This window comes from Chaetodon trifascialis, chromosome 12 (assembly GCF_039877785.1).
Source record: "Chaetodon trifascialis isolate fChaTrf1 chromosome 12, fChaTrf1.hap1, whole genome shotgun sequence".
Taxonomy (NCBI): Eukaryota; Metazoa; Chordata; class Actinopteri; order Chaetodontiformes; family Chaetodontidae; genus Chaetodon; species Chaetodon trifascialis.
The window spans coordinates 18,644,145-18,663,747 of NC_092067.1; the positions used below are offsets into that span (position 1 = coordinate 18,644,145).

Below are 19,603 nucleotides of genomic sequence, written 5' to 3' on the forward strand. Positions count from 1 at the left end.
AGAATCCTATTAGCCACCTCGGGCATCAGCCACACAGAGGAATTCTTAGACCTTAACAAATAGATTGTGACCTTCTCGCTGCCGTCAGGGGTTCACAGGGTGATGTTCGCTTTCAAGGTGAGGCCTAATGAGATGCATGTGAAATATGTGGTTTGATCTGATGTAATGATATGAGATATACAGTATATAATTGTGAAATGAAATGGTCTCAGGTGATCACTCCTGCCCTTCTCCCACAGGCTTTTTTAAAATCTAAGGAAAGTCAAACACACCTTTTGAGCTGAGAACAAGAATTTACAAAGTGTCTTTAGAAGTAAAGAAGCCGTTTCAGCTCCTGACAGTGGAAACTAAAAGTGAACAAAATCGTTACGGATCATATCCCTGTTTTTACGGTAGTTTATGATGTTTCCCGTAGCAACAAATGCAAACCAGATGTTGGAATTTCATTCTGCAGAATACAAGTGTTCCTGTTATTTGCTCCAGAATGAAACCATCGACGGTCCGCAGCAATATTCTGCAAGAAAATCAACAATAAGTTGCTCGAATGTGAAATAGGGGCTGCACAGAGAGAGGAAACATGAGACAAAACTGACAACAAATTTCATCCCGTCGAGGATGTTAGCAAAGAACTAGAAAAAAACATGATTTATCAGTTTGAGCTAAATGTTTCTGCTTTCCTTCAGGTTTTCAGTGCGTCCCAGCATCTGTTCTCCAGTCTGGGTGGTTCAGACCTCAGTGAGAGTAACACGGTGGGCGATGTGAGAGCCAGAATGTCATGTTGTCTGAAGTGACGGGAGCCTGGGGGCTCTTTAGCATATGGCAGCAGCCACGCACTGAGGCTCGTGTGTAGGTATCTGTCAGCGTATGCAACGCGTATGCGTCCTTCAGTCGTCCTCAGGTGCTCCAGCAGCGAAAGTGGTCTTCCCTAGTGGGCCATACTACACCTCTCCACCCAGACCTCGGCAGGCGGAGGAGCTTCTCCGCGACTGGGGCTCAGTGTCAGCAACCATATGGACGTCTATTCATCTGAATTACAATAGACACTGGAGGGAACTCCAGCTGGAGTTAGAGCATGGAAATCATATTTATAAGAGCTGAAATCAGTTCGATTATTCACAAAAGATGGAAATAAAGGTTCACTGTATGCTGAGTGAAACATAGTTTATGCTTATGTGCAATACCTTTAAAATTAAATTGAAATATGATCATATAAAGATGGGAAAGCTTCTGAAATAACATGGAATTAATTGCCATCTCTACCGCTGCAGTATGTATCAGTTTTATAATAAATTAAAAAGCGTTTTTCATATCAGTCACACCAGAGGTCTCGAACAGTGTAGTTTTTTGCACTTGCGTGCCGTCTTACATCAGCGGGATTATAACATCAATTTCTTTGTGCGAGTCTTGCCGACTGAGCACAGAGTGAAGTGGGTCACCATCATTGCGTGCGTGTGTGTGTGTGTGTGTGTGTGTGTGTCCAGCAGCATTTTAGATGGCCTATTTTCTCTTGAAGTTGAGAGCGTGTCCTCTCTAGCATTGGTCAATAAAACTATCCCAGTGTTGCTGTTACAGAAAAGGACCTGACACGCACACACACAAACACACACAAATACAGAAGTTTTCTCGATGCTTGATAGATGCATAAAGCCCAATAATGACCCTTCCACTTCTTTTCCACCCCTCATATTTTTCTGCCTTCTTTCCTCACACTCTCACTTTTACCTCTTTTCACTCCAGCTGTCCCATCCATCCATCCATCCATCCATCCATCCATCCATCCATCCATCCATCCATCCATCCATCCATCCATCCATCCATCCATCCATCCATCGTCTGATCATTATATAGAGATTCATCTATCCAGCTATGTTTGATTTCAAAGATAAGCAACAGTGATTGAGGTTAGGTTTTCATCAAAAAGGATATGAACTTACACTCTTTACCTTCTAAAGTAATGATTTTATATATAAGATATTTCATTTTAGTAACAATACCCCTATAAATCCTCAACTTACCAATGAAAAGCAAAGGGTGGAAATGAGCTCCACATCAATTTTCCCATATCAGTAAAGAAAGGGTGACATGGTCGCCAGCGGCTACAATTGTCACACATGGGATTAAGGTACAATGGTCTGTCCGGGCCTAAATCACCAAGATGACGACAGCTAGTGATTTGTGTGAATGTGTGTGGTGTATGTGGCTGCTTATCAGCTGTATTCAAAGCAGCACAATAGTCCTGTAAAGGATGAGTGGAGGCAAATGGGTTTAAGGCCCGTTTGGCCGTGCAGTGTGTGTTACCAAGGAGTGTAACAGTGGAATGTGCATGTGTGTGTGTGAGTGTGGGTGTTTGGGCATAAGTGAGAGGGCATGAAGAGGTCAGCGTCATCCTCAAACACAACACAAATGGATGCATATACACACAGATACACACACACACACACACACACAGATCAGTGTGTTGTGAAAATGTCAACAGTTTTCATAGTGCTGTGTGCGATGGATCGGGACAAATAGGTTCATTGTTAGTGTGTGTGTGTGTGTGTGTGTGTGTGTGTGTGTGTGTGTGTGTGTGTGTGTAGTGAGTGATTATTTGTGGGAACATGCTAACATGTTCTCATCTTTTTGACTCTGACTTCCCTCTGTCTCCCTCTCTGTCTCCCTGCTCTCAGGCTCCTCCATCCTCCATCCCCTTGTCTGTTACACACACACACACACACACACACACACACACACACACACACACACACTTGGGGTGATAAAGTGATCAATATGTAGCTTGGACATATATGGAATGAACACAGATGAATTTGTTGGTGTTTATGTGTGCAGTAAAGTCATGTCACCCCGCGTCTACAGCAGTGAAATTAACATCACCTCTGTGTGTGTGTGTGTATGTGTGTGTGTGTGAGTGTTAGCTGAATGGGTTTGTGGTGGGTGTCCTGGATTTTCTGACTGACCTGGCTAACCTCTGGAGTGTGGAGAGTGTAGGAAGCAGTTATTGCATCCTTGATGGATACAGCAGGGATTTGATCCATGCCTCTGCGTGCGTGGGGTTTGTGCAGCACTTGCCCTGTTTTGCCCCAGTTTATTGTCCTTCATATAACAGCAGCTGCACACACACACACACACACACACACACACACACACACACACACACACACACGCACGCTATTTTAATAAAATTGCAATTTCTCTCTCATGCTCCCTTTATTAGCTTCAAGGAAAGGCACCACATGCTGAATCCTCCCATAGTGCAGAGACATGGTTGTACTTTATGAACTAACATCCATTGGACTTATTAATAATAGCAAAGCAAAAATGTAAAAGAAAAGGTGCTTCTCGTAGTATACGGTGAGATTTTCCCATTTTCCCACCTTTGTTAATTGAAATCTCCATGAATTTTACACTTAAAAGCATCTTGTCCCTCAGTTCTTTAATTAGATTTAAAGGGTCTCCGGCTGATCCCACTGTGCAGCAGCCCAGCAAACAACTATATTCTAATAGACATCAGATGTGTTGTTTCTGCTAATTTGCCCTTGAACTGAGCAGAGCTTTTGTGAATTCAAAGGAGAGGGAGGGAGGAAACAAAGAGAGGAGCTCAGTCTTTTTATATGATGGAGGTTAGACTGATATATGAAGGCTGATATTTGCTACTATTAAAATCTAATTTAGCGTAGGCAGCACACTTTGGCTATGCTGCTTGTTTGATGATTACATAACATTAATCACTAACATAGCTGGCTCTTCATTTGCTGGAAATAATTGTGTTGAGGGTCAAGCAGTAATTATGGAAAATCAGTGTTTTTTTTTTTATGTAGTGGGAAACATTTATCACTTCACACACAAACACACAGCATTTATGTTAGTGTGCTGCTAATGTGCTTGTGTGGCTTGGTGTTGTCCTTACAAACATGTTTCCTCTCCGCTTTCCTGTCTCCTACAATGCACGTGACGTCGACCCTCCTCACCTTGCGCTTCTTCCTCCTCCCCTTCCTCCTCTATTTCACCTCCTCACATCCTCTACCTCCCTTCATCCTCCTCTGCTTCCTTTCGTCCTCCTCTTATCCTCCTCATCAGACTGCTTTATTATGCAAATCAGTGTTGGATCAGATCACTTAATTAAGCTTTACTGTGCCAGTTTGTGCACACACATACACGCACATAAACACATACACGCTGTAACAGAAACTTCTGGTGGTTGTGTGATTAGTATTCTGGACTCTGGATAAAACACACACACACACACACGCTTACACACATTGCATCCAAGCAGCAGAAGAGTCTCTTTGAGTGTGTATAGATAAACAGACTTGAATAGCGGGGTCTCTCCAGGCCATTAGCCTGCAGTTAGCATCACAAACTCCAATCTGGCCCTCCGCTGCTCAGCTGCTGAAGCCAGCTCATTTCTATGGCTGCCGAAAATGCAGCGTATGAGGTCATGGCGATGATAAAACTGAACATCAGGGTCAGAAATTGATCTAGTGGCCCATTTTCAGAGCTCTGTGAAAGCAGATGGGGGAGCAGTTGCTAGTTTACTTATCTCAGAGCTGTTTTATTGCTAATTTTGGGGAGAATACGAAGTCATAGGATCAGTAATTCTGTATTGTCAAATTTTTATCCTCGTCATCATATAGATTTGGCTTTTGGAAATGAATAGGAAAAGTCTCCATTTACTCTTGTGTTTGTAACAGTGGGAAAGAAGTTTAATGGGCAATTCCATTTTCAAATGTGTCATTGATTAGCTCATTTTGTGAAACAGCGCTGAATTTCATTGAGATTACAGACTTGCTTTCTTTTTCCTGGATCTACAGTGTGTGCCCGCTTCCTAATATTCCAGCTCGATGTGATGAATTTGACCACATTCTGGGGCAGACGTGCAGATGTCTAACATATAAACAAAGAAACCACAAAATTCCACTGATTTTCCAGTTGTATCCCACCTGATCCTCCCTCTAACTTATAGGGCAGAAACGACCACAATATAAAGTCCTCAGCAATTATGACCTTAAGAGCTGAGAGCCTATTACAGGCCTTTGTTATGTTCTGATTAGCTTTGGCAGCTCTCATCACTGTCGCAGAGGCTGAATTACTCTCAGGGTTTAGTTTGGACGTTTAATGTGTCCTCCAGTTGATGGATATTGGCTCTGGAGGCTTGCAGATGACTCCTCTGCTCAGGCTGGCAAGCAGAAGCACACTGGTCCGCCATACTGACACATGAATAAACTCCAGTATGTTCCCAACGTGATTATCATGGCAAATGACACAATAATTGAACATAAGAGAGATGGAATGCGCAGAAATTTGCCCCGAGACACAACCTATCCATTTTGATGATTGCTTTCATTTGTATGTCTGGCAAAAATGAGTTCATTTTATCGGGTTACAGACATATTAGCTTTAACAAATTGATTGTGATTCAGCGTAATGGATGTCTGTGTCACTTTGTGTGTGATATGAACTGGAGCCTTTAGTTTATTAATGTCTTTCTTTTTCTGTGACATACAGTATGTGTTATTAATACAGCTATCTGAGGGTCTTCCAGGTTTTTGAAAGGTAATAATAATGAAAAATAAGCCATTAATCCTCGTAATAGTGTTTAACACTTGAATGGATGGTAATAATTTTATCATAATTGCATTGCTGACATTGTCGCTATGCTTGCATTTTTATGTATTTTCTCATTAGTCAACAATGTGCCTGAGTCATACCATGATGCACTTTTTTAAACAATGACATAACTATTAGGCTGGGAAAAATCACCACCAAAATGTGTGATGGCTTCATGAAAGACTTTGACCTTTTCCAGATTTCTGTAACTTGTTACTGGTTGGCCCAAAGGGGGATCTCATGGCAGGGGGGCAAGATGTTTACTGGTGCCATGTTTCCAGCAACATTACAAGTGGCTCCGGATAAGACCGCCAGCCAAATGCCTGAGCTGTCAAAGTAAATAACTTTTCCATTTCAAAGAGAGCTATTCCAATTAAGGAAAGAAGGATGGAGCAAAAGAAAGAGAAGGGAAAGCCACAGAAAAGAACTGGAGGAGGGTGGGCAGGATGAAGGGGAGGTGGAGACGGAGGAAGATGGAAGGGGAGGAGAGAGGGAGTGAAAGTCATTGGGATCTTGTCGGATTGAAAAAGAAAAGAGGCAGAGGAGGTATGGAAACAGGAAATCAATTGTTAGGTCGTTGTTTTTCTCTGGCTGTGTGTGCAGCTTGACTGGACTTTGAAGTGCTCGAGAGAGAGAAAGAGCGAGGGATGGAGACCAAAACTGAGGCTTCGGCTTAGGCTAAGATGGAGGTCAAGGGCAAAGGTACTTTCCCACTTCCCCTGCGTGACGCCAATCAATTTACAAGTAAAGAGTTAGGTCAAGAGGACACGAGTCATGTGAGAAGTCACACGCAGGGAGCAATCTTTGGTCACTTTTTGGGTTTTTTTTGATGATGATTACAGTATGTTCTGGTAAAGGTTTATCAGCCCAGTCACCACATTAATTGTATGTTTCTGCAAACCACGGTTAAGTTACATTTGTATATTTTATACATATCACGTTTCTACATGAGGTATCAAAGTGATGTAGTTGATTAGTGGTGCATGTCTATGAGCTGAGTTTCTCATCAGGAGGAGGAGGAGGAGGAGGAGGAGGAGGAGGAGGAGGAGGAGGTGGGACGACTGCCAAACGGCAGACCAATGCTAGAGCCGTGTTTATGGAGATAAAACCGAGTATTTTAAGCCAAAACATGGTCTTTCTCCAGCCCTCACCCCGAGCGTTTTCCGTGCCTAAAGCTGCCGACGAAGTTTCAACATATCTGTGGTTTGCAGAAATGTACAATGCGACCATTATTCTGACGAGTGGCTTATCTAAACCTCTCAGATTATAATCATGTAATGGATGTGTGATTCTGAAGTTGCTGCCATTTCTTCACGCAGTGACCGAGGAAGTATCGCTGGACTTTCAGAACTGAAAAGTTGCAAACAGATCCCAGGTTTCTTTTATAATCTCATCAGTAAATTCTCATCGTCATCTTGACATTCTTTGAACTCGTTCATAGGGTGCAGCCTCACCAAGGTCAGGTCGGGTTTTCATCAAACGTGAAGTAAAAAGAAGGTCTGCATGGGACCACCAGACCATCCAGCAGTCCTGTTAATTATTGATGAGGGTGTCCCATGACCGAGACTATTGATTGAGCAAATTGCAGCCCCAGTTATTTTACAACCATCATATCATGTGGCTGCCGCATCTATGTGTGTGTGCATGCGTGTCTTTGTGCATGTTTGTGTGTAAATGTGAGCGCGCGCTGCTCTTTAAAAGTGAATGAAGAGATTGTGTTTCAGCTGTCATTATGTAGTGAAAGCAGCACTACATAATGCGTTATACCCCCGTGTGTGTGTGTGTGTGTGTGTGTGTGTGTGTGTGTGTGTGTGTGTGTGTGTGTGTGTGTGTGTGTGTGCGCGAGTGTGTGCGAATGTTTGCAAGAATTTCAATGCATGTTTGTGTGTGAGATGTGTGTGTATCACAAAGGACTACTTACAGACACAGTGATACAGTCCTTACATGTTGTTCGTATTGATTTGAAAATAAATAAAAGATGATTCGGGGGGATAACCTTCATCTTTTTCTCTTCTGCAAATATTTCATTTTCTCTTTCATTTGTCAAAGCAGTGATGCTCCTGTGCAACGTGTGTGTCTGTGATATTTTCTCTCTCACACACACACACACAAACACATTTTAATTAATCACACGTACTCTGTCATCTGAAGAGGTGCTGTGTTTCCTCTCCCGGGGCGCACACACACACACACACACACACACGCACTCACGGTATCGTGCTATCCAATCATGCCTCTGCACACACTGCTGGTGAATGTCAGTGTAACACATCTCGGTTCTCCTCTAGATGAGTAGTTAACCTCCTGTGAGCCGAATCTGATTTTACCATCAGCCTCTGTCAGGGCTGCTTTTTTCTCCTGGCAGACACACGGGGAAGAAACTGGACCTTTATTATCCTTTTCCAACTGTTATAAAAATATTTTTAGGGTTGTGGTCAAGAAAATACAACATATCACTACACTGTCATATGAAAACTTCATACCGTAAGTGCAGCTTTGGTTATTAATTTTTTACATTGGAAGTTTACGATCCTCTCAGTGCCTAATAAGTTTCACGGCTGCGTTACGCACCGAAAAGTCACCGTATATTTTTAACTTTCAAGTGGAAACGAGCCTGTTTTTCTTGCGTTCGTGGAGTGTTGACTTGCTAGAGTCGCTCGTCCAACTCGTCTGCTAAGTTCCTCCAGCAGCTGCACAGAATGATGCTTAAAAAGGACACGTCCGGTGGCAATCGATATTTTTTCAATATTAACACACTGATTCCTCTAATGGCTGTATTTGGTGTTGCCAAAGAGCAGAAGACACAGCGTATCCCTCTGTGCTATAGACCTCTGAAAACACAGCAGATGAAATCAGGTCCAGTTGGATTCGAGCTCGGTGGTTTAAGCGTCCAGTGGTTAGAGTGAAGGCATTTTTGTTTGGTGTTATCTTAGGGTGAACTGTTCGGGCCATGTGTGCTCTGTCAAAGGTTATTTATGGATAAAGAGATCAGATGGAGGCTCGGTCTACAACTGTTATGAGATTAAGTCATTCTAACTTTTGTCTGTTTATCCGCACTTCTGTTTTATGTCCCTTGTGCATTTATGCTGACCCAGCGGTTATCTGGCTGTTTCTTCCACCTGATTGGCTGTGGGTGCTGGCTGTCGGGTCTAATTTCCTGGCGTGTCCTCCAATCAGGGTGGCCTGTTTTGTGTGTGTCAGCAAGCGCTGTGGTCGTCATTCCATCAGTAGGATCATAGAGGGCTGTTTAAACCCACTTCACATTGTATTACTCTCTCTCTCACACACACACACACGTATGCGCACACACATACACAGTGTTAAGGGGAGGTAGAGGAGTATTTAGTGCAGCATGGGGACCTTGGTGTGCCAGTGTCAGTGATGGATATGGCAGTAGTATCAGCAGTGTTGGCTTTTGCAGAAGTGTGTTGTCCACCACTGGGATCTGTCAGACCTGTTCTGCTGAGCCCACACATTCTGCTGGCTCGCTGCTGGTGCTGCCAGCCATTTTTTTTTTTTTTTTTTTTTTTAATCTAGTGTGTATGCATGTGTGCGTGTGTGCATGTGTGTGTGTGTGAGAGAGAGAAAGAGAGAATGTTTGTCTGGAAACACATGCAACGGTGTCAGCGAACTGTAAAAGTTCCATGTTTGTATTTCAATAGAAATCAGCTCTGGTCGTTGGTGTCATCTCTTATTTCATAGATAGTCACATTTTAGGTGATTGGTTCATTATTTATTGCATCATTAATCAATACTAGCCTGCTTGCTTGTTAATTTGAAGTGATTTACATGCAATTTGTTTTTCTAGGTGATCATGCAGCCTGCCCAACTAGATTTAAATGCTGTTTAAAACACTCTTTGCAACAACATCTGATACTTCGCACAATATAATCACATTTATAGACTGTGAATTCTGAATTCTGAATGCTGCCTACTGCCTACAACCCGACTGTCTATGGGCAGTAAAGTCGACTTTACCACCATGGAGAGAGGCTTTTTGTAAGCTTAATTACTTTGTATCCCATCATCAACTGTTTCAACCTGTTATAGAAGAAGAAAAGAGCAGAGAATAAAGGAGGAGGTGGAACTTAATAGAGAGAGGAGAGAAAAAAAACATAAGGAAAAGTTCCCCTTGATCTTCCTTTCTACACACACACACACACACACACACACACTTACATGTGCGATATACTTTACACAGGTGGAGTGTCACCCTACTTGCACAGATTGCAACAGATTTGTGGTGAGTAGGAGTTAAAAGAGCTGCTGAGTGCAGATTTAATACCACAGATATTTAAAGAGAACAGCCCTTTTATCTGAGGGGACAATTTGCATTATTCATGTTGTGCCTTCTGAGAGATGAAGAGAGAGAGCGAGAAATAGAGACAAAGACATTTCAGAGAATTATTGTTTTTTACCAGCAGTCCATGGACTCGTGTTACATTAACAGCATATTTATATTCAGGCCTCTTTGTGCAGTTTGATCATGTGTGCGTGTGTGGTGGGGGGTGCATTCAGTTATCCCCATCTTTCCTGGCTCTTGTTGTAGGTGCTTTGACAAAGAATGCAGCTATTAGATAGTTATCAACGTGCTGGTTCAGCAGGACACTCATTCGCCCGTCTGTTCTTTTGTCTCCAGTGTGCCGGGCCGGCTTCTACAAGTCAACGCTGGGAAATATGGAGTGCTCCAAGTGTCCGCCTCATAGCTTTTCTCACCATGAGGGGTCGCTGCACTGCGGCTGTGAGAAAAACTACTTCCGTGCTGAGGGAGACCCTGCCTCCATGGCTTGTACCCGTAAGTGTGTTTAATATACTCCTACCTTATGTCTGCCTGTTTATTCATAAGTTACCGTGCATTTTATTGTTGGGACTTGTGCATAAAACACTTTGTAACACTAGTTTTGATGAGTGCTATGCACATAAGCTTCTTATGATTATTATTCATACCACATTAAGCTCAGACATCTGATAGATATTTTACCAAAGAAGCCCTCTAATGTAATGTGGGAGGATTTTTCTCATTAGCCCATAAAACATGCAATGAAACCTGTCGAAACTTCGCCTTGAAGAGATGCAGAAACCCATTAGTTTGGCTGTCACTGGGTTTAGGGTCTAAATGCTTTCAGATCCTCTCACACTGAATCATTTTTGTTTTTCATGCGAAATCTTGTTAGGTTATTCTTGTCCACGCACCTATACATGCAAATAGACACCGTATATATGCAAATGTGATCCAGAAGATTCAGAATTGTGTCTAAAAATACTGTTTTTTCTGGTTCTCATATAAACGGTTGAACAGTGCAGTTTTCCAATTAGTAGGATCTTATTTGTAGTTGGATATCTGCTCATAATACAGTTGAAGATTCTCATAATAGTGTGCAGTTTCCCAATTCGCCACTAACAATAGCTTACTAGTAGACAAAGAGTGTTAAATTCCTTATTTATTTAAAGGTCGCCAAAGCCACCACTGCCCAAGAACTCTTTATCACCTTTCCTGCTCTCTACATGATTTCCTTTGTCCCCCTCTGATGCGAATGGTTTGCAGATGCAGATGCCTCCTGCGAGCCTTCCAAAATGCATTCCCCATAAAACTATAAATCACTGCATTCCCTCATGTCAGGTTATGGATACATCTGTTACTAAATGGGCTAGGGAGAAAAAAAAAATTCTTTCACCGTGTGGAGAACAGTAGAAAATACAAATTGGTCGCCCACAGCCATAGACAGGATCCTAATTAGAAAGACAGTCACGGCAGGTCCCTGTTGTGATTATCTCCACACCATCTTGTCAACTAGGCAAATTTCACATCACTGGGACAGATTGAGCGACGCAAGGGCTGAAAATGAACAGATACGTTTTTGGAAGATAATGATCATGATTATCTCCGAAGGGGGATTTTGCTGTTAGCTGTGTGATGGAGGTTGTTTAGAACTGACTCTGGAAATTTGAAAATGTTTGCCGGAAAATCTCAGAGGGCAGAAAACTGAGCTCAAAAAAAAAAAAAAAATCAAGTGTATGGTATTTCCTGCTGTATCCAACATGAGACGTTGCTGGAACAGCTGTCTTAACAGTGTATAAAGTATAGTTTGTCCACTCCCAAGAATTCAGTTCCACCAATTAAAAACGCATCAATGCATTCCCCTCCGTCCCACAGCGCCGCCTCCAAATGAAAGCGCGGGCCGCCTCGGTGAGCGTCTCCGCCGCTGTGACTTGCTGAAAGACACTGTGAAATTTTATTCCATTTTTTTCAGGTTTTAGCATCTGCTGACATCTCCAGTGATTAGTAGGAGGCTGGAAAGAGCCAAAAGAGAATTGTCAATGCATAAGTCCCTTTGTGAGGGATTGCAGATTACTCACACATCCTCGCTTCTTACGCGCCGTAATTCATGTCACATGTTAATCTCGACGTCAATGTATTACTTTGACATTTGGAATTAGTATATGATTGCCTGCATGTGTGCGTGTGCATGCCTGGGCAGGTAATATGTTATAGGGACTGCAGATCCAGGAGTTTGATGTTGTCAGTGGAGTTCGCTGTGTAGGTGAGCCAGAGGACTGTCATGGTCAGATTAGTATCAAAGGAAATACGCTCTCGCTTTTCAGGATACACAGTCTGGTGATAGGTACGCTCTTGAAGAATGGATACCAACTATTCTTTGGAAAAGGAGCTTTGACAGAAGGTCCTGACAAATGATTTGATGTTTATCGCTGAATTAGAATTGGCTGAGAGAGCCGTGGACGTTCGCTCTGATCTCAGTGGTTGAGGCGTGCTGCCTGTTTGCACTTCGAATCAAAGGTGACTCATCAGATGTCATTTCGATGATTCGTCAAATTCTTTGCATTTGGTGATTTCTGTTGAGGGTGAGGTGGAGAAATCATACAAAACCATAAATTGTGTTCTTTTACCACAAGTTTGAAAGGGGCAGACATTTGTATTAGCCTGATGTATTAGCTTATTGCATGGTGTGCCTTGATGAAAACACATTAAATCTGTTTCATTCCACCCTTTCAATCAGAAAGTGGTTGAGACAGATTATTTAGTCTAGGTGCTGCAAAACTGCTCTTAAACTGCAGTCATGTCAGATTTCTTACAACATTAAACAGATACCCAGATGTCATTTTCACATGTTGTCTGCAGCCGAAGCTTTGGTGTATTTTTCTTGCGATTTCTCTCTTTTGAGTCTTCTGATTACCGAGGCAGGAGCTACGCATAGTTTGGGAATGAAGTAAATTCTTGTCAAGTGAAACAAACCAAACAAAGCGATTTATCTCAAGACACAATCTGAGCCCGTTTCCCTCTGTTTCCCTCCTCCTGCTCAGCTTCTCTGCGGAGTTATTTGGCAGTTTTGTTTTGTCCTCCATGTAATTACAGTCATGGCTTTGATATGAAAATCTGGAAATATTCAGAGAGATCTGTTTGTAATAAGGCATTTTTACTTTTATATGTCAGTCTGACTTTGACAGACTCGTGTGTGTGTGTGTGTGTGTGTGTGTGTGTGTGTGTGTGTGTGTGTGTGTGTGTGTGTGTGTGTGTGTGTGTGCCCTTGTCTTACTGATCCATAAAGAGAGCAGGAAACAGATGCATACTGTGTTACATATTAATGCGACCCTGATATTACACCGTACCAATGATAGAGGTACTTGTGTATACATTGTACAGCGTGTGTTTTAACTATTAAATATGAATATTAAATGCAAATCTCCATGTAGGTACATTACTTTTGCGAATTAAAGAGCTCATGAAAAGAAGTCTTTCTGGAAAACTGACCAGTCGGCTTTACCTCATCACAGCTACTTTCATTAAACCCTTGGATGAGAGACTTAACTCCCATCTGGTCATTGTTGGGCAGCTTCCAGCTCAATCAAATGCTGCTGAGAAACTAGACAATATTTGGCATTTTATGGTTTTTTTATTACTTTGGCTGTAACGTGGTATAAAACATATGGTTTTGAGTCTTCTGTATATTTTATAATGTGAAAAGTGCGTTTATCTTGTTCATCTTCTGTGCTGTCGGTAAGACGACTGTGCTGTCAAATGTAATTTCGTCTCCTCAGTCTGATGTCTGAGGCTGATGCCACTTTTCTCCTCTCATTTCCCCTTTCTGCTCTTCACTTCCTTTCCACCTTCTTTCCTCCCACCCGAAACCTCCTCCTCCTCTTTTCACCCCATCTCACTTCTTGTCTGTCTACCAGGTCCTCCTACAGCTCCTCGAAATGTGATCTCCTCCATCAACGAGACGTCAGTCATCTTGGACTGGAGCTGGCCGGAGGACAGCGGCGGCCGCAGGGACATCACTTTCACCGTCCTCTGCAAACGCTGTCGTGGTAGCGCCGCCAACGGCAGCAACAGCGGGACCCAGCACTGCGAGCCCTGCCGGAGCAACGTCCGCTTTCTGCCAAGAGCCGCGGGCCTCCACAACACCACGGTGACGGTGGCCGATCTGCTGGCTCACACTAACTACACGTTTGAGATTGAAGCGCTGAACGGCGTGTCGTCGCTGGCGCCCAAGATGAGACAGTACGCCGCCGTCACCATCACCACCAACCAAGCCGGTGAGACATTACGTCAGATGGGTAGAGGGCATGCACTCAGACAATCAGGCAGGCATGCTTTACAGAAATAACCTCCAACCTTGCGCACTACACCAGGTGATTTCATTGATTTCACCGAGCTGTGCACTTGCATGAAACCTGATAAATCCATTAATCTATTAGTCAATTGAGAGAAACTAAATCTGCAGCTATTTTGATCATTAATTAACTACAAAGATTCCCATCTATGCTTAGTCCAGCTTCTCCAATATAAGGATTTTATATCATTATTATGTCCACATATACACCTGCATTAAAATCTGTTGGGACCTTAACTACTACACGTCTTTATGTCGTTAGATTATCGTCATTTCTGCTTTGTGATCAGGCATTTTAACCACTGTGCGTCATGTAAAATCACCAGGGAAGTGAAAGCAGAGCAATGCTGTCAGCATATGATAAGCTTTGATCTGTAGAGTAACATCTTGAAGACCAGTCGGCAAGCCCAGCTGCCTTTAAATGAGATCTAAAAACAAATAACTAGACTGGAAAGCCATCTTACAGCTTTTTCTTATCTTACTAAGCTCAGGCAAGGCATATAGTATCAAGGGAAATGAGTCTTTTCACATAGGGTACATAGCGAATGATTGACAGTGGTCTTTCTCAGAGACACATCAACGTGAATGCTTCCTGCACCTCTTCTTACTGCATCTCTGCAAGTCCTGGTTTAAATAGCGTGATGAGTCACATCATCATCTCATCGAAACCTCTTTCGTAGATCCTGAACGAGCTGCTACGTTGATTCTCGTGGATGTTTTCAAGGTGGAATTTTAAAAAGGCTGGCTCTGATTTTAGTTGAGACCACAGGCATCCATGCAGTATGTGAGTGGAGGTATGGTGCACATGCAGGCAGAAAAGTGTATTTTAAATCATACAGTGCGCTATACCATGAGTGTGTGAATGAGTGCGCACCCCCTCCCTCCCTCTGAATATGCTTCATATAATACACTAGCCTATAGTTTACGTGCTCCAAACATATGCACTCCAACCATCAGCCCCGGACATTTACAAGGCGATCCCAGGCCGCCATTCTCTTGTTTAACGACCAGGATCGAATGTCGTCCTTCTTCGCAAAAAAAATATCTCAACCTTTTAACAGACACTCTTAACGTGAGGATGGGCTCCTAAAATCCCCATCAATCTTTTATACAAATATCTCTCCACACATCCAGTTCTTAGAAGATTGAGAAGGCGAAGGGAAGTGGTGCTTTGAAATTCCAAGAGGAAAATAAATCTAGCTGCAGTAGAAAGCGCCAAACCTCAGAAATCCCTGACTCTAGACAGGAATGCACAAAGGTCTCGCTGTAATACATCAAATCATTCTTTTCCTTTTCCTGCTCCCTTCACTGTTACACAATTTGCCTTTTGTATTTGTTCGTGTTTTTGTGTTAAGCAATTTTTTTCTGCTTCCTTTCAATCATGCCTTTTGTCTTCTTCTCCCCGTCTCTCTTCATCTGGACACGGGATCCTTTATTTCTACCTGTCGCTTTCCAAACTCGACCCACACCCAGCTATCCTCTTCTTCTTTATGTGTTTCCCCCATTTCTCTGGAGGACTTTTCACTTCCAGACCTCAGAAGGTGATTTAGCCCTTGGTGTATGGTTGTGGAGCGGGGTGAACAGATGGGACTTTCCTCTCATAAGCTGTCATACAGCAAGGTCAGACTAACATCGATGATGATAGGCAGATTGCGAGAGCTGTGAGTTTAAACAGACGGTATATCGCGAAACTTTGCTGATGCAGTGGAACTGATAGTGCTTCAAGTCCTTCGCTTGTTTTGGTTCACGTGCAGACATGGCAACACCTCGTACCTGCTTTATTTCAGGAGCATAAGAGTGGCTTTGATTCACACGTTACTGTAAGGAGTGCGTTGACTGTGAAATCAACGCAGGACAATGCAGTCACTTAGGACTTAAATCAAGGCCAGCCATAATGAAGAAGACTGACCGCTGGAAAAAATATGAAAGTCCCAAAGGAGATATAAAATATTAAAACAGTGCTGCAGAAGCTGTGAAAGGGGTGCGCTCAACAGAACGAGCAGGGAAAGGACATCCAGGTCGGAAAAAGAATTCACCTCCAAGATTTTTAAAACAAGTAAAAATATCTAGTCTCAAAGAACCCGCAGATATCTTAAAAACAGTGCAGCCAGACTAAAAACAAGTACATTTGTCTGAATGCAAAGAAATTCTGACTTCGACAAAGCAGTTTTGTTAGTGTCCACCAAACAGCTCCATAATTCTGCAAATTCTAATTTCAAGCATTAAGCTACTCAGAACCAGTAATAAAATCTCAGTAAGAGGTGATAAAACAGCACATACTGCCTTCACTTTATGCAGTGAAAGTAAAAAAGTTTTAATGACAATCAGACAGCATGTAGCTTAAACTTTAGAGTGTTCTAGCAGGCAAAGACACACAAGCAGTGTAAGAATAAATACACTAATCACACATATGTAAACTCCATTGAAGAAACTAGTCAGTGAGATAAATATGCAGATGTTGAAGGTTGTGTGTACACACAGTTCATACACAGACGGTCTGCTGTGTTTGCTCTGAGCTGTCACAGCTTGGCTGTATTATAAGTGACAACGTCCAGACATGACCTCTTTAAAGTGACAAGACAGGGATGAGAAGTAAATATAGATTTTGTGTGTGTGTATGTGTGTGTGTTTGCTCACATACAATACGTGTCTGGGCTGATGATAAGTCAGGACCCGAGTAATTTGTTGTTTTGAGGACGGAGGGCAATGGGGATGAAAAGCTTCTCGTTTTAAGTAAAGACAATGCTAATGAAGACAAAATGGTTTTGCAAAGCTTTGGACTCCTCTGTTAGGAAGCGTTATAATCTGTGTGTGGTTAGTCAGGGGGATTCTCTCTGCCATTGGAATATATATTAGATTTGAAGAGGACTTATCAACACTGAGAGAGCCGTGTGTGCTCTGAATATTGAAAACTATCTTTAATGTTTGAGTGATCGTCAGAAGAGATGGATCTCTGGCTTTCATATCACAGATCACGCACACGCATAGAAGCACAGAAACACACACCTTCCCTACCGCACACCCACACACAGTCCTCTCTCTCTCTAACAAATATCTTAGCCTGCAGCTGCACACTCTCCATCAGCCCTGAGAGTTTACAAGGATTAGGTATGTCAGGGCGCGCGCCCCACCCGTCTATACACTTTCCCTCACGTAAACACACACACATACAGATGCCAAAGCTGTTAAAAGCCGGATTAAGTGTTTCCCTGGGAAGGAGACGTGTGTTCTGGCCACGCTGTCAAGGTGCTGTCAGATAGCTTTCGTCCTTCCACCTCCTTTGCCCTCCACTCATTGTCATAACTACGCTAACAGCAGAGTAACTGCAGTCCATATGCAGAGTCTAACATCGACAGTCTGAACTGCGGCTGAACCTGGCAGAGCAGGTGCGACAGGAGACAACGCAGGCGCATACAGTGTGCACACATCCCCGCTGGATCCCCACCTGCTTATTGATATGATGATGCGGTTATTGGTGACCATGTTGAGACATAGAGGCGCTCTGCCAATTGCTGCAATCTCATCAATATTTCATCCGAGTGTGTGTTCACTGTGTATCAATAATGTATTCCGGCGAAGTCTGAAGGTGGTGATGATCAGGAGCACAGAGAGAGATGACAGTGCAGGAAAGACTCAGTAGAAATGAATGTATGGCATCTGTCTATGGATGCCGTAGTCTGTAATTCAGTCCACCAGTAGAATTAAGGCAGAGCAGAGCGTCACTTCTCATTGAATTCTATGCTGCTGATAAACTGTGTGGTGGAATTTAACTAAGGACATTCGCTCAAATACTTTACTTTAAGTACGATTTATGTCTTTTCATTTTATTCTACTTTATTCTTCTGCTCCAATATTGTACTTTTTACTCCACTGCATTTATTTAACTGCTTTAGCTAGTAGTTACCAATATTAACAGATTAATATTATGCATTAAAATATATAATAAAAGCAGAAAATGCAACACACCGCGATCTGAACCGCTTTAGCTCGTGACCATGAGCTGTTCCACAGACATTTCCCCTCTAACTCCTTCAGTGGTCAAACATACTTAAATGCTCTGAGAGGTGAAACTCTCAAATATTTTAAACGTTTTAGAGTAAAGTTCAAAGAAATCATGACAGCTTTGTGTAGCAGCACTTTGTTTCCTCTTTTCTCTCCCATTAATCATCTCACGACCTCATTAGCTTTATCTGGTGACCCTTTGTAGGGGGCCCGACCCCTCAGCTGGGAACCACAGACTGAATCTGCCTAATGGCATGTTAAGTAATTGCAGCCACAAACGCTGCCGTGCAATGCTACTTATGCATTGATGCATCAGTATTAATGACCTAATGATAAGCTGATAATACTTATGTACTTTTCTGAAGTTGCACTTTGAGTACTTTGAGTACTTCTACGTTGCTTAATTGGTATTTTTATTGGTAAAAGATATGAATACTTCTTAGACCACTGCCAACAGGCTGTGCTATCTGCAATGAATAGATGTGTTCCAGCAGCACCTCAGATCTCAGGTGAGTGACGCTGAAGGCCAGTTTTTAAGGCCATTATGGGCCTGGTATGCTGTATCAGTGTTACAGTTAAACCACAGACAGAAACAGAGAGTGACAGCAAATTAAGTGCTTAATAGACATACAGAGAAAGAGAGAGAGAGAGAGAGAGAGAGAGAGAGAGAGAAGCTAGGAGAAGGAAAAGGAGGAGAGGAACTTGAAGCTGCCTCCAAGCGGCCCAGACACAGTAAATCATTACCACCATAAACCACAGAGCCAATAAAAAGCACAGCCTCACCCCGCTATCAGAACCAGAGGGAGAGGAGGAGAGGAGGAGCAGGGGGTACAGAAACAGATTCCCCCCATCTGGATTCATTACAGGAGAAAAAATAACTTCCCGCGGAAATACACGCGAGTATATGCACGGAAAGACACAAACACACACACACACACACACACTGCAGCTTTATAATCACAATCAAGAAAGGCTCGAACATTTCAAAGACAAACATGTTTTTTCCTGTGGTCTAATAAAATTAAAAGTCGATGCCTCAGATGCCGGGCTGGCCCCGGAGCTGCCTGGCAATTAGAGAGCAGTAAAAAAGGGAAATGAGAAAGGGAGTGAAGAGAGGGAGACGGAGCGAGGGTGGGGGTGCAGGGCTTGATAGAGGGAGGGATGTGCTGAATTACTAGATTGGGACCATGTGAACTCCCCGAGGCTAGGCAATGCATGGGTGAAGGGCTGGCGAGGAAGATTGGCGAGGGAGAAAGCGCCACACCGAAAGGGATGGGGACAGCAGGAGGAGAAAATGAAAGAGACGGTTTATAGGCTTCAACTTAAAAATACAACGCTTTTCTGGGAAGTGCAGAAAATGACAA

The 19,603-nt window shown here is 42.9% G+C and overlaps 1 protein-coding gene across 5 annotated transcripts in view; it reads left to right on the forward strand.

Annotated features, from left to right (window-relative positions):
• The window catches only part of epha3 (eph receptor A3), a 445,799-nt gene that overhangs the window by 39,714 nt on the left and 386,482 nt on the right, over positions 1-19,603 (forward strand). For all 5 annotated transcript variants that reach the window (XM_070976187.1, XM_070976189.1, XM_070976192.1 and 2 more), the window contains exons 4-5: positions 10,247-10,402; positions 13,801-14,160. In XM_070976187.1, coding sequence (XP_070832288.1) covers positions 10,247-10,402; positions 13,801-14,160 — 516 coding nt within the window. The remainder of the gene's footprint in view (positions 1-10,246; positions 10,403-13,800; positions 14,161-19,603) is intronic.